Consider the following 15,848-nt stretch of genomic DNA (forward strand, 5'->3'; position numbering starts at 1 on the left):
TTGCAATGAACAGAGGCTTGAGATTCTTTTTGTTCTGTGTTTTTGTATGGCTTTTCCCAATTATTGGCTCTGCCTGGGTCAAAGAGTGAATGGAACCATTTTCCCACCTTACCCTGGCATGCAAATTATCGTTTTTGCAAGTTGATATTGTCTTGCCAATTAGGGCAAAGTACATTGCCATTAGTTCCAAGTGTTTTTATCAACTGCAGAAGAATGGCAAACATATTCTTTGCATCCCAGCGTCAAATCACCAGTTTGCCAAATGAGCAATGGTCATCTCTCTGCATGTACCCTATGGGATTCAGCATTGCCCTGTCAATCATATTTAAATAAAAGTCTGTTTGGCCAGTTTTAAGAAAATAGTTGCAGTTTATGTTGTGCCTATGTTTTAGAGATGAGCCGTGCCAGCCATTTTAAATCCTGTTCATAATCTGGTTTGGCACAGTGCATTTGTTCTAAGCTTAGTTGTCTCATTTTACCCTTCATCATTTCTGCTTTCCCTTCCCTTTGTTGGACAAACACTTTTGTATGTCTGTGAAGAAAATGATTAGTTGCACTTCGGATGTCAATTAAGAGATTTGTCTAGAGGTGGGTGTTTCCCTGAAAAGCAAAAGCAAAAAGAATTAATTTTATTTCCTACCAAGGTTGCTCAGAAACACATGAGAACTGTGGATATTTTTAGCCTCCTCATTTGTAACATCAATAGGGGCTGGAGCCTCTGTAGGCCATAGCTTTTGTGATAGCTGTATGCAAATGCTTTTTATAACATTTAAAGTATTGATGCATTAGGTCATTCTGTGGTTTTAAAAAAGAGAGCTGCTCATTATACAGTGCTGGTCCCATGAACAGGCAAATGTTCTGAGAAGAAGCCATAGGACTAAAGCTCCTCTTTTGTTCCATCAGCAAGGCTGGTCACAGTTAAAGAGCTCTTTTAGAAATTGGCTTTTATTTCCCAAGTGAAAACAGGGCAAGCTGCTCTGAGCTGGCTGCTCAAGAGAATCTATGAAAGGAATTTTGTCCTTAGATGTAAATCATCATCATCGCCATCATCCGCAGTGAATTAATTTTTTTATTTCATTTTTTAAATGACAAATGAGACACAGAGAGAGTGTGTGTGTTCCTAGAGAATTTTTGTGTTTTGCCTAAGAATGTATGTAAGTAGCCTCACTTCCTTGAGTGAAGTGAGGAGACCAAATATTACCAGCTTTGAGAATGAAAGAAGATGGTTTCATAGTTTTCTAGATGTTTTCTAGTTGTCTCCCTCCTTGACAACCTAACAGTATTGAAACTAGATTTTAAACAGAAGAGGACTAGTTCCTCTTCTGGATCTTAAAGAAGGAACATGGAAACCTACATTACCTTCGTCTTTTAAGTGAGCATCTTTTCATTCAGTACTGATGGAAGAGCAATATTTTGAGTAGTGCTTTGATGAATTAAGAAGATCATCTCAGAGAAACAGTTACCAAACTGTCAGTGGTTTTCTAGGATATTATGGTCAGAAGCAACATTCTCAGTTTTTTCTTTGGCATGAATAATGGGTGGATTGTGGCGATGTAATCTTCCAGAAAGTGGAATAAAGTGAATGAACTCTTGTCAGATTATAGTCATCCATGTTGAGTGCCTTGTTGGAAATCTTAGCTACTTCATTCAGCTTATACAGGCTCCCTGAAATCTTTCAATGATTGAACTGATCTGAAGTTCACTATAGTAAGATGTGATGATGGCCTATAACGTAAAAAGATTTTAAAGAGAATTGGGGCAAATGTATAGGAAATAAATTTGTGCTCATGTTCTGCTTGTAGATATCCCATAGACATGTGTTTGGCACCACTAGAGATTAGTTGCTGGTTCAGTCCTTCACAGCTCTTCTTATGTTCTTAGGATATTATCACTGACTATAAGATTAAAACACTTCAATTATGCCTTAAGAATTCTTAGCAATATGTTTCCCTGGCATCAGCAGACATGTATTCGTCCATTGATGTTTATCCAGGTTATGTGTTCATGTAGGAAGAAAGCTTTATATGTATTGGTTCAACCCACGTAACATTCTCAAACCGTGTAAAATTTATCTTGGTATTCTCCACTTGGCAGACCAAGGGCAGGAAATGGAGCAAATGAACCAAACCAAAAGGAATGGAGGTGAAAACTGAAAATTTGCCCTGTAAGGAAAGAACGACTTTTGAGAAAAAGTGACTAAGAGACAGGATAGATTATAGAAAGAAGAGAATCATGATGTAAGTTTAGAGAGAGAGGTTAAAATATAATTGTACTTATAACTGCTGTGAAGAATATCAGAAGCCACTTCTTTGTATCTTTTTTCTTTCTTTCCTTCTTTTACTTTTTTCTTTTCTTGCACTTTCAGCTTTCTCTTTGATTTCTTTCCTTTTCTTTTTTCTTCCTTACTTTATATTAGTTTGTATTAGTTTTTATCTTCCTTTTAAAAAGTTTTAATAAAAATTATATAAGAGAAAAAGTGACTGAGGGAAATATGAAGGGGTATTACACAAAGAAGACCACAACCTGTATTTTGTCAGCTCAGAGTACGGGACTTGGAGAGAGGGAGTTAAGTTACAGGAAGACCTTAGTCATCCATTGCAGAATCTCTTCAGAAAATGTACCTTGGGCCCAGTCATTCTGATGACTTAACTATCAGTTAATCCTCGCCTCAGGCAGGTAATATAATACTGTACTTGTTGCAGCTTGCCAGTGTTGACTCTGTTAGATTTCTGGTACTACTTCTTCGAGAATGTGACGTCCTACTGGCTGAAAGTGAAAGAGTAATGCTCAGGGTTATACAAGTGTTACGCAAGCAAGGGAAGTTCCAGTATTCAGCTTCAGAAGTTGAACCTGACCTCTCTTATCTGCAGTTTTTCCCAGCAGCAATATGGGATTCAAATAAAAACCAGGATTTTTAAAAATTAATTGCTCACTTCAGTTTTGCTTTCCAGGCCATAACAGTTAAGTAAATTATTTTGTAGATGTAGAGGTTTATATTTTACAGTTTTTAAATTCCAGGCATTTAATTTATGTTAAATTTAATTGGAAATATGTATTTTCCAAAGCACGCTCCTTGTAGTAGTATGCTGCCCTCTAGTGCAGTGTTTCTCAACCTTGGCAGCTTTAAGATGGGTGGACTTCAACTCCCAGAGTTGCCCTGCCAGCAAAGCTGGCTGAGGAATTCTGGGGGTTGAAGTCCATCCAGCTTAAAGCTGCCAAGGTTGAAACACTGCTCTAGTGTAATAAATCAAATGGATATTTCCTGCAATGCCAAAGAGAATTGATGTACCAATAACTACCTGCTTGCAAACTATAAGATGTATTTAAAAAAAAAAGTTTTCAGATTTGGAGACAGTTTCTATATAATGATCCTTACATAATGCTGTTATCTTACAAATGTATATTTAGAACTAATTATTCAAAACTCCTGGACTTTATGGCCAAGAAATTATGTATAGGAATAGTTTCTAAACTTTAGAATAGGTTTGGGTTGGTTTAAAGCTAGAAATTTTGCATTTACATAGAAATAATTATGTTTTCCTTAGAAGAGTAGGTGAAACCCTACAAAACTGCATATGGTACAGAATTAAAGCAGCTTTTCCAGAAGGTATATCATTTATATTACTTTATATTGTATTTGTGTTGTGAAATGATTGACATAACTTCATTGAACTAAAGTGGTTCAGTATAATAGCTTAAAGAATTAAAGTTGTTAAAATGATTGCTGTCCATCTTCTATGTGAGAAGGAAAAATGTATATTTGGATGCAATTAAAATCTCACATATTTTGGGAACTGTAATGCTATATGTTAGCATTTAGAGGTCTGGCATGGAACTTAGTGAAAAGGGAAATTATTTTTTTTTATGAGAATTTTATTAAGTTTCAAGCAAAGATAAAAACTACATAAAAACAAAAAACTACAAAGAAAAAAAACTAAAAAAGTGTAGAAACACAAGAGAAAAATTTTTCAAAGTTACAAAAAGAGGTGACTTCTGACTTTTAACAGCAAGGATATACAAACATTTCCATAATCAATCCCTTACTCTATATTAAACCAAAATCACATTATTTCTATAAATCATTCCATTAACACATTGTAAAAATCATTAAATACAGTTACTCCCTCCCTGTATATTAAAAGAAAAAAGAAAAGAAAAATGTATATAAACCTCCTAATCAACTTCCCCTCAAAGATAACATTTATTTATTTCCTTCCTACTACTATTCTATACATTTCTGTCTACTATAATAAAGACCAAACTAAAAAACATATAAATGGTCTGCCATTGTACTTGATAATACAACATTTTTAATAATCTTAATCATATTAAACCCAAAACCATCCAAATAGACATTTTTTTATTATACCTTAATAATCTTAATCCAGATCATTGAAGATAAATGAAATCAGCCAAACCCTAAAAGCAATCCAGATAAATATTCTTAAACCCTTATCCCACTTCAAAATAAACCAGAGCAGTTACAAATCCCTACAACATGCACAGAGCTTTTTTCTTAAAAAAAATCAAACAGCCCAACTGCCCCCCTCAAAAATTCTGACTTCTTTTCAGGAGACCTCCCATATATAAAACCCCCTTCTTTTCCATGGCACTCCACCAGAAGATCAGTTTCGCTTGTGGCTTGCAACTTGCTCTCTCTCTTAAATTTCTGCAACTCGACTATCTGATCTTCATCCAGCATTTCAACAGAAATCCCGATCTCACTCTTAGAAGAAACATTTCTGTCACTGTTAAATTCCTCAGTTTCATCCATGACATCCCCAGCCAGATGACACATTTTAGACCTCATATTTTCCACAGTGTCCTGGATGTCTTGCATAAAAACTTGGTAGGAATCAGAAAGAATATGTTTAAAATCTTGTTGAAAGTCAGAGAAAGTCTGTTTAAAATCCTCCATGTCTCACACAGTAGATTATGGCACCCCCTAGGAGCTTAACCAGCAAAAGTCAAAGATATGAAAGAATTCTTTCATATCTGGAATGTGTTTACTTAAGCAAAAGTGAGATATGCAGACAGTTCCCCAGGGAAAGGAGAACCAAAAAACTGAAAGTTCAAAACAGTGATTTAACGTGTAGGAAAATGCTAATATCTTCAAATTTAATACAAAAATAATAACAGGGAGACAATTATTTACTCTCAATCCTCCTTAATATTTGGATGGAAAACAAAGTCCAAAACTTAAAAATATATATTTTTTAAATTAATCCCTAAAATAACGATAAGCACGAAGAGACCCCGCTTCTCCTTGCTGTAGAAAGCCTCTCTTAGGGTACGCATACTTAAAAGAAATATAAATTGGGTGTTTTTAGAAATGGGGTGGCCAGTCTTAGTGTCCCTTTAATGCTACAGCACAGCTCGGAAAATGGTGACGTTCTAGCCTCCCAGCTGGCTCTTACCAGTAGAACGCGAATGTTGTTTGCAAACTTCTGGCTGCAAGCAGCCATCCGGACGAAAGATGGGGTAATTCCAGGTGTTTTCCTTTTTCTGGAAGAACACTCCTGGGCTTCAAGAGAAAGCTGCCTGAGCCTGAAAAAACTGCTGCGTTGTAAGTTCTACCCGCTGAGCCTGCGGGCACAGCTGTTCAGTCCACCACGTCCCCACCGGAAGTCATCAGTAAATAGGGAAATTGACAGGGACAAAGAAACAAAGAATCATTGGAAGTCGGGCAGCATACAAATTTGATAAATAAATAAAATAAAATAAACCTGTAGAGTGGGTTTCAGAAGAAACAGGCAAGAAGCAGGGAATTTGAGACAAGTAGTTTCTCTTTACAGGCACTGAGGGAAGATAATAAATTTTGAGGGAGCGAAATAGCTTTGGGGCTAGTTTCTCCCCACCAGGCCAAAATGACTGAGGACTTTTCAATTGAGGAGTTTCTTGGTATTATTAAAAACTGACATTTGGTGCCCAAGGCTCACTGGGAGGTAGTAAAAGTTGGCATCCCCCCCCCCCCCAGTAATAATAAAAAGACATTTTTATGTCAAAATAGGGAGCCATATAGAGCAAATAGCACAAAATACTAGCCTGAGGAAAATGTGTTGCCTCTTTAAGGCAATACATTTCTTCATTGGAATGCATGCTCTGCTTGTAAAATGGAGGCATTGTTTAGTGAGTGTGTATCTACACACACACACACAGAGATATATCTTTGTCTTGAGACCAGCCGTTATCATTATTACTTTCATCAAATACCTCTGCTTTTTGAAAGGAGCACAATAAAACAACTATACTGCAACCTTTTTTTTTTCTTATTCAAAAGAATATATTTTCAACATATAGTTCTTATCCATACGGGGGAGCCAGAGGGCAGTTTCTCACCGTGTGGGCTCAAATTGTATAACAAAGGAAACTGAATGTGGAATGATTTGTAGAAGGGGACAGTTTAGTTAGAAACAGCAGCCGCAGAAGAGAGAGCTTTATCAAAACATACTGATTCGTATCACCCAGATATGGCAGTCCAATCTGAATAAAGCCACCTATTTCCTAAATGTATTAGCAAGTCCTGATTTCCAGGGCAACAAAATATATTAGTAGCAATTCTATCTGTACTTGTGAAGGCTTTGAAAGAGAAAGAACCTGATTTGGGGGGGACAAAAGCCCTGTGCAGCATTGTCACAAACTGTTACAACTTGCAGTGGCAAGTCTATTACAGAACTGAGTTTTCATTCATCTAGCCTGCTGTGATTAGTTCTGAAAGGCAGGGACACGGACCTGTGTACACCAAAGCAATCGTCAAACGAACTACCCAATTATATCTTTATAGCTAGTCCAGGGAACCTCTTGCCTGTTGAGAATCACATGTCTGGGGAGTTATCAATTGGTGACCACATGGCAACAGTGGGAATGGCCACAGCCAAAGAGACACGGGTCCCTCTTCAGCTCCCCCTTTTCTCTCACACTCTAGTTTTGCTTTTTCTCTCTCCCTCTGGTCTCACTTTCTTGCTCCTTGTTCAGTGGATTCCCCAAAGGTTTGATCACTTAGGCTATTTCCTTATTAGTGATTGAGAGCATCTTATGGGATCTTCCAATCATCCGTGTGCCAATATACAATATCAATAATGAAGACAGGCTTTATACAGCCATGATAATGGCTGAAAGACGCTATCAGACATTATAAATCATGAGTGAGGAAACATGATTAGAAAGGCTTTTTGAAATTAGAGGTGCAAATTGTCTGCCCCTGATTTATGGAATACATGGCAATTGTGTGGTGGTTTTACTTAGGACATTCACAGTGCTTTTTTTAGCCTGTGCTTGTGGTGTTGTTTATAGGTATCTTCCATGGATTTTAACTGCTAAGAGGGCCAGTCCATTCTGTGTAAATTTGGATAGTAAGTTTAGAGGGAAAATATAATATTTATATTTAATATTTACTACATTTTAATCCACTCAGTAATGTTTTCTGGGTGGACCATATAAAAAGAAGAAAAAAACAATAAAATCTAACACGAGTAATCCTCACATGAAAGAGGGAATTGTAAAAGGAAATGGAAGGGCAGCAGGGCAGATGTCTTCAGGAAGAGCATTTCAGGGATATGACATCATCACTTAGGAGATTCTTTCCCATGTATCCATTTCCCTACCTCCATTTGGGCTTCTGAAAATAAATTGCATATGAGGAGATGCTTCTTTATTCATTACCCTTTTCCTGCCTGAATATTCCCCAGAGATAAGGATTTCAGCTCCAATGTTCTCCAACCAGCATGTTCATTGCTGACAATTCAGTGAGTTTATATTATTATTTATCTAATCCATTTATTAACTGCCTTAATCACCAAAGCAACTCTAGGTGGGGTAAAAGATAAAATAATAATTTAAAACAGGCTAAACATAGCCAGCATTAAGCAAATCAAAACCACCCATATTGAGAAATAGCAATACAAACACAGCCACCAGTGAGGTCACAAATTGTCCTATCTCAGGCCCTATTAAATAAGCTACATCTTTATGGCTTTCTTAAAGGGCAACACCATTGGGGCCATATAGACTATAGTTTACTATAAGAATAAGTGAAATTAAACAATTGCTTGTAATGTGACATTGCCATTAGATGATGATGATGATGATGATGATGATGATGGTGATGTTATTTATTTGATTAATTATAGCTGCCCACTCCAGTGGACTCTGGGCTGCTTACAAACCATAATAATTAAAACAATTAAAAACATAAACATAATGAAACAAGACAGCCTGGACTACAAACAACCTTTAAAACCAAGCATCACAGCCTCCACCCAACACATTAACCCCAGGCCAGGGACCAAAGCCAGGTTTAAGGGCTTTGTGGAACCCCAGGAGAGAGGGCACCATCCATACCTCGATGTTCCTTCCCAAATGTCTGTCTGTGGAACTAGAAAGTTTGGGTTATTGGTTTGTTACATTTATAACTCATGTTTTTGTTTTAAAAATACCCAAGGCAGGTAAAAAAAATGAACAATTGGATTATTATAAACTTTTACCCAACTAGAATAGTAATTAAGCCAAATACTGTAACTCTTGCATATTGTGGTTACGTTTTCAAGACTTGTAATAGAGTTATACTTCTCCATCAGAATAGCAGAGAAAGCAGAAATTTCTATAGTCTGGCAAAAAACTGTAGGACAAGGCTATTAAGAAAGGAACTATTCATATAAATGTATTTCTGCCAAGCAGCTTCATGGACAAGTTATAATTCATTTATTTCACAAGGGATTTCTAACTCTATCTAAAATTAACCATGGGATGATGTTCTCATGACTATAAATGGCTGGCCACGTTGTTAAGGCTATTTAAATGATTATCTCATAATAAATATCTTGTGGTCAAAAATTCCTGTAACTATTTATAATAGTGAATAAAAAATGCTTTTTAATCATTGTCTGTATTATGGAACTCTCACATTAAAAATACATGCTTCAGCCTTGAGGAAGAAGAACATTCAAGAACATGTGTGCCTAAGCAGTGAAAATTACTATGATGGAACTCTTTGTGACATGCTAGCTTTCTATTAGCAAGGACTTGATATAAGAGAGCTTTCAAGCTTGCAGTGTCTTGTAAGAAGAAAAATCTAAATTTCTTTTTTGTCATGGCAAAGGTAGCTTTGTAGTACAGATGTCAAGTTTTAAATGTAAAGAAGATTTTCCTAGTATTATTACTTCACTGGCCTTAATTAAAGGTAAGGTATTAGGCAATATGACATTAGGGTTAGGGGATAGGTTTTATTGAACTAAAATCTGATTGTATTATAGATTTGAAAGGAGTTTTCTTTGGGTTTGGCAGGCACACGCTTAACTCTGGTGTTGGTTGTTGTGCTGCTCTGGAGCCATTTGCTCTGCAAATCCCTTTCTACAGGATTCCTGTTCTCTGCTTTTGGCATATTGCGTCCAGTGTGAAGGACATCTTGTTATTAAAGGACAGCCTGTTATTAAAGGAAGAAGTTGAAAACAAACTCCTGCTGTAGCTTTGTTTACAGCTTTCTCTACAAAGCAATTGCAGTGGACATGCCCAGCTTGACATTTGTTTTCTGGACGGTTACAAAGTTCATTTTAATCTTGGATTTCAAAGGGACATACTTTCGTTTCAGTGTCTAAACCCTGCAACCCTCAAAATACAGGGCAAAAATCCTGTATATCTTTCGGGTTGTAGAGTCAAGACCTCAAGTTGCATTGCAAGCATCCTTAAGTGTTGCTTTCCAGAAGACTATATGAGTTGGGCCTGGAAAATCAGTGGCTGATCTTTCAATTAAGAGAGCAGGAGGCTGCATCTATTACAATGACACTAAAGGGGCCCTTTGCAATATTACTTGCTTCTCCCTGTTATTGTTGCAGGGAGGGTTATGAGCAGCTTTCTAATTTAAAACAAACAGACTTGTCTTTTCCCCATCCCCTTGGTTACCTGCTTGCAGGATATAACAACCTGTTTGATTATGAAGAGTAACAGAGACATGTAACCCCCTAGTGGACTGTTCCTGCCCCTTATTGCTTGTGTACCTAGCAGTATTACTGATCTAATCATGGACATTTAGGTGTCTATCTGCAGAGGAACAGCTAGACTAGGAGAATCTTCCTGGGACCAAAGATTCTGCTGTGAAGAAAGGTGCTGTTTTTGTTGTTGTTGTTGTTGTTGAATGGTTTATGTCGTAATCTGGGAGACTCCAAAATAGAAAAAAAAAAAGAGAGAGAGAAAGCCATGTCCTCCAAGGGTTTAGAGTTTCATTGGCAGTCTGAATAAAGTCCCCTGATGTCACTGATCCCATGCTTGATGGAAGCGGGACGTGCACAGATGACAGGATCAGTTTTCAGCCTGGAATGAAAGGGTGAGGTGGGGAGTGTGGGAGCCCCAGTGGACACCAGCTCAGCACAAGAGCTTAGTAAGAGATCTTGGATGAAGCTGGGAGGGACCATCCATTTTGTTCTCCATGGGTGGTTGTGGTCCATGGGACAAAAGAAAAAAAATGCCTAAGGACTGCAGTGCTTTTCAGACGTTCATGGCCTCTCTCTGCTGCTTTTATCATCATAACTCCATTGTTGGGGTCAAGGTAGGTAGTCTATAATGTTAAACAAAAAGTGTTAGTGGTGGTGAAACCATAACTTTAGAATATCTAGAGATAAGTAGAAGTTGACATTATTATAATATGCAAGAAATAACTTAAAAAGCTATGAGGATAACATGTAGATAAGCTCTACTTATGCCTCCCTAAGCTTTTTGCAGCAGTGTTATACAGTATTATAAATAGTAGTAGCTTAAAATAACAAATTAGATCATTTCAGACTAAACATGGACGAATCTCTTACTTTCAATGTACTTTATTTTTGCATGTATTTAGTTTATATACATCCATTCAATTCTGTTCCCACATTAAATTGCAGTTTTATTCTAAATGTGCATGAAAATTATATCATCTCTCAGAATATGATTTTTGGATATATTTCGAAAGACCCACTTTTTAAAAAATCCTTTGCACTTGAAAACATTCTTTTACATATATTTGGCTATAGGTTTTAAACTAAAAACAACTTCAAAATATTTGGAAAGTGTAAAAGCTGAGGGGGGTTGCATATCTTTACTCAAGGAGCTGCAGATCAAGTCAATTTATGGAGAAATTCACAAAGAGTGAATTTCTCAAGCATCTCTATTTGAAACGTAGGTTGCCTCCTAAACTGAAGCTGCAAAGAAAAGAAAAAGCTGAAGAAACAGAGTGAGAGGATTTATTTACAGTTCAGTTATCAGATTGTTTGAAATACCTATTCTTCTTTAGGTTATTGAAAATAATATATATACAGCGATTAATAATAATAATAATAATCAGAACTGCTTTATTTTTTAATGTACTTTCTGTTAAGTTTCCATCTTAAAGAACAAATATATTTAAAAGAAGATAGTCTAAACAAAAAGCTTGCTATTGCTCTGCGAAATCCTTTGGTAACATATCCAAGAGCACTTTATTAATACTAATATAAAGTCATTGTCTGAATGTGAAGTTTTAATTGTCATCTGCTTCAGATACAACCCTGTTTGTGCTGGATCAGACCAACAGTCTATCAAGTTCAATGTTCTCTTCTTAGAACTGTACTCAAATGCTCTGGGGAAGTCCAGATGCAGGACAGGAACACAATAATGTGGTTTTGCTTGTGTTTCCCATTAACATGCCCTGATTATCTTGCTTCTGATACTTGAAAAAGATGTAACAGTCATAACTAGTCACCACCAAAGCAACTAAGGCTGGCCCTTAGGGCTGACATCCCGAGTCATGCTGTTCTGCAACGGTATAGCAAGTGACACGCTGTGGCAATAACAGGTGAAAAGTTCTAGGCTGGCCTGTGTATGCCAAGGCCTTGGAATCGACTATGTTAACAGCAGTGTCTTCTTTTCTGATTTTTAAGACATTTTATAGTCAGAGAAACTTGATCATGAATATATACCATTACAGAGGTTCATTTTATCCATTTTATGCTCAGTGCCCCTTAAGTGTGGTTAGCGGTTAAGCAGCAGAAGCAAACTCCAATTTATTCATGTAGTCATGAGGGTGATAAAAAATGAAATCTGTACAAGCTGTATTGTTTTTAATCAGGATTAGCAAGGAAAGAAGAAAGACAGGAAAAACATTTCATGCTTCATAACTGAAGTAATACTTATAGCCATAAAGGGAATGTTCCAATCCCATAAGACCCTAATATAGTGGTCTAAAATTGTCTGATTGCACCACTTGAAAAAGCTGTCTAAGATGCTCTTTGTCAGGTGGATGTAAACCATCTTCCACAAACTCACATCAAGAAGCCCAGAAATTATCTGAGAAACAATGTCAGAATAATTGGAAAGATTGCTCCTGATGCAGAGACTGCAATTTAATAAAGCTTGCTTATTAGATTGGGATTAAGGTGCAAATATTGTCACTTGAATTTGACTAGAATCAAAACATCCATTTGAATTTTGGGGCTTAACATTTGCTATCAAAGTGGAATTAAAAATACAATTCTTGACTGTGCTGTTTATCTTGCTGCAAGTCTGTAATACTTAAAATGATGCTGTGTGTTGTCATGGCAACTTTCCATTGCTTCAGTCTACGTGTTATCTAATGGAACAGGAGAAGAGGCCGCATTTTATAAAGAAACCCAGCTGGCCTTGTTCAGATGTAAGTTTTTTATTTTAAATGTTTCCAACTCTTTAAAATAGGCTTGGTACATTCACTGCAAAGCTTTCAAGGTCTCCAATCCTTCCTGTTTAATAAAAGACATGGAAATTATATTTTAAATGTCTCTGAATATAGAATAGGAAAGCAACTAACTTTGGCTGTCCAAAATTAGAATATGTGCCTGAAAGCTTGTGGGTGCAGGTTGTGACTCCAATCAGGGCTAATATATTAGCATCTGTAAAATTAAGAACACTAGAGAGAGAGAGAGTTGTGAGCTATGGTGAGCAGAATGGAAATCAGAAGAGCCTGCTTATTATAGGGTGAGTCATCAGTCTTTGCTGAGAATTTAGTGGATTGCCATCAGCAACCAGGGGAAGAAGCAGAGTCTGTCTTTCTAATTATCCCAAGAAAGTTGGAATTGCTTCTGTCTGTTTTCCAGAGGCACAGGATGTGAGGCCCAATCAAGATATACTGTCTTTTATTAGATGCAATTTTAGTTTGAAAATACATATAAAGATGTCCTTGGTCTTAATCATAGCTCTTGCAGCAAAGAATAATTAGTTCTACTGTTTGGGAACCTAATGAGATGACATCTGAAGTAGGTTTATAGTTTTGCTGCAAACAGGAATAAATTACTTGTATTTATGATCTCCAGTAAATGCAGTCATTTTCACAAATGTGGTAGTATGGCTGCTATAAGCATTTAATCATGAAAGTGAAGATTTGAGAATGAGAAAATAATTAGATGTTTTGAACAGGTAACCTGTTCTGAGTAACCTCAGATGCGTGTCACTCACTTGCGGATGTATTCTTTCCATCGATGATTGAGACTAAGCCAACCAAGTTGGAATATGGAACCTTGAACCACAGCTAGATGTGGGACTAAAGGAAGGCTTTGACATTATGTGCACAAGGAAAGCAAGGGACAATTTACTGGAGGATCCTTGCTCATTTTACACTCCCAGTCTTTTTATACTGACTTCCTATTTGTTTGTAACTCAGAGTCTATCTAGTTTGCTTGAGCCCATCGTTTTCCATGTTTGGAAGCAGGACCAAATTTTGGTTTTGCCGCTAACAGAAAGAAGGGTCTTCCATGTAGCTTCTGGGTTTCACATACATGAGTTATATGCCTGTGCTAAACCCCATTAGAAGCTTCTAGACCTTCTAGAACTGATTTGTGGGAACCTTGCCCCCATGGCTGCCATGCAAACTAGGCCTCATTTCCACTTATCCCTTTTAATTTCTTTTTGACAGGTACAGTATTAGTATGTCATCCTTGACTTGACAGTCCTTTTGCTTTACTACATTTATTTATTTTTCCTGCTGTATTGTTATCTTATTGTCCTGTTCAAACTATGAGGCGGCCAGGCAGATTTAATATCAAAAATACTCTTTATTAAATAACTATTTACAACAAATAAGTCCTTAGGATCAAGAGGTAGGCTGGTTGCGATCAAGACCAACTGGGTAGCAATGAGGAACCCGGCAAGGTTGCAGTAGGAGACTGTAGTAAAACAGCAGAGCAGGATTCACTGATGGACGCTGGAAGGCTGCGAGAAGCTTGGGCACGTGGCACTACTGGAACTGGGAATGAACGTCCACGAACTGGAACACCACTCGAACAAGGCTGGCACCGAAAAGCTGGGTGAGGCCGAACTGGATCCATTGGAAACTTCTTGATTCCAATGACAGGACTGGACTGGACTCAGTGACTCAGGCTGGGCTGGAGACTTGGAGTATGGCTGAGAACTCGAAGCAAGGCTAGACTTGGCTGAAGATTCCAGACTGGACTGGAAGCTAGGCACATGACAAGGCTGGACTGGAGGTCCTGGACTAGGCGAAGGGATAGACACACTATTGGACTGGACCACAGGTTCTAGACAAGGTTGCAAGCCTGGTTCGTGACAAGACAGATGTGAAGTTCCTGAACAATGTCAGGCAACCAGAGCACAGCTAGACTGGGCTGGAAATTCAAGGCAAGGCTGGAGGTTGAAAGCATGATGAAGCTGTACTGGAGACTTAGGACAAGTGTGGGAGCTAGAAATGCGACAAGGCTGAGTTGGAGACTCAAAGCAAGGCTGAGGGCTTAAAGCATGATGAGACTGGGCTGGAGACTCTGGACACGGCTGGAAACTCGAAGCAAGGCTGGAAGCGTGTCTGGAATGCACACAAGGTCAACGAGGAGGTCCAAAGCTGGACACGAGGCTGAGGCTGCAGGGTTCAGCAAGGAGAAGTTCCTCAGTGGCAGCAGGTGCAGGATCCAAGTTCCCTCCGATAGGAAACACTGGTGCTGATTCCCCTCTGGTTACAGACGCTGTTTCCGACGCAGGTAAGGAATCTTCTGCTGGAACTGCAAACTCGAAGTATCAATTGTCGCCGGCAGCTTGCTCTTCACGCGTCTGCCTTTTATGTTAATCCTTTGCGTGCCTATTTCCTTCTGCAGCCAATTGGGCTGCCTTCTCCTTTGCGCTCTTTTTGGCATGTTGTTCACGCACGCTGATTGGAGGATTCAAATCCTCCTCCGAAGACCGACCAATCAGCGTCTGTGACTTTTCCTGCGCTGCTGACTCATCTCTGGGTTTCGCTTTCCCGGTTTCAGCCTGGTAAGTTTCTATTTCCCCCTCTGACTCAGAAAGAGTTTCATTTTCTGAGTCAGAGGCTGGCTGGAATCTCACACTTATTTTCATTCATTTCTTTTAACACTTTTTAAACCTTTTTTTTTTTGCCTTTGTAAAGGTCATGCAGCATTAATACATTAAACACTTTTGGAGTTTACAAATAGGCTTGGTGCAATTGTTCTCATTTGCAGCTACTCTTTGCAAGCTGTTGTACCCCCTTGTCTTCCTGCAAGCTTCTATCATGACCCAAAAACCATCTGATAGCTCCATTTGTCTCTTTAAGAAATTGACTGAATTTTCCACTGCCTGCCAGAGGGTCCTCAGGTTTCTGCTGTGTCATTAATGCCTACTAATTTTCAGAGCCTTCTCAGGGCCTCCCCTTCCTGATTCCAACCAGTGCCAAAAGAGAACGGGAAAAAGGGTTGCCTACTTGATTCCAGCTCTAGCAGCTTCAGGTTCCCATCCATGACAATCTTTGCCAACTCTGGTACTGCCATTTCTGCTACTGATGGACTCTCTAGTATATCCTATCTAGTCCTTTAATTTTATTTAAATTTTAGAAACATTACAGTTAACATTTCTTTTTCAAAACACTA

At 38.1% G+C, this 15,848-nt stretch overlaps 1 protein-coding gene across 2 annotated transcripts in view; it reads left to right on the forward strand.

The window, feature by feature from the left end:
- The window catches only part of BCAR3 (BCAR3 adaptor protein, NSP family member), a 77,987-nt gene that overhangs the window by 24,949 nt on the left and 37,190 nt on the right, over window positions 1-15,848 (forward strand). Inside the window, exon 1 of one of the 2 annotated variants that reach the window (XM_063298308.1) lies at window positions 10,370-10,540. The exons of the other annotated variant lie outside the window; for it this stretch is intronic. Within the exon in view, the coding sequence (XP_063154378.1) occupies window positions 10,421-10,540 (120 nt within the window). The 5' untranslated portion in view covers window positions 10,370-10,420. Of the gene's footprint in view, window positions 1-10,369; window positions 10,541-15,848 lie in introns of those variants that run through there. 2 annotated transcript variants of the gene reach the window in all.

This window comes from Candoia aspera, chromosome 3 (genome assembly GCF_035149785.1).
Source record: "Candoia aspera isolate rCanAsp1 chromosome 3, rCanAsp1.hap2, whole genome shotgun sequence".
NCBI classification, from domain to species: domain Eukaryota; kingdom Metazoa; phylum Chordata; class Lepidosauria; order Squamata; family Boidae; genus Candoia; species Candoia aspera.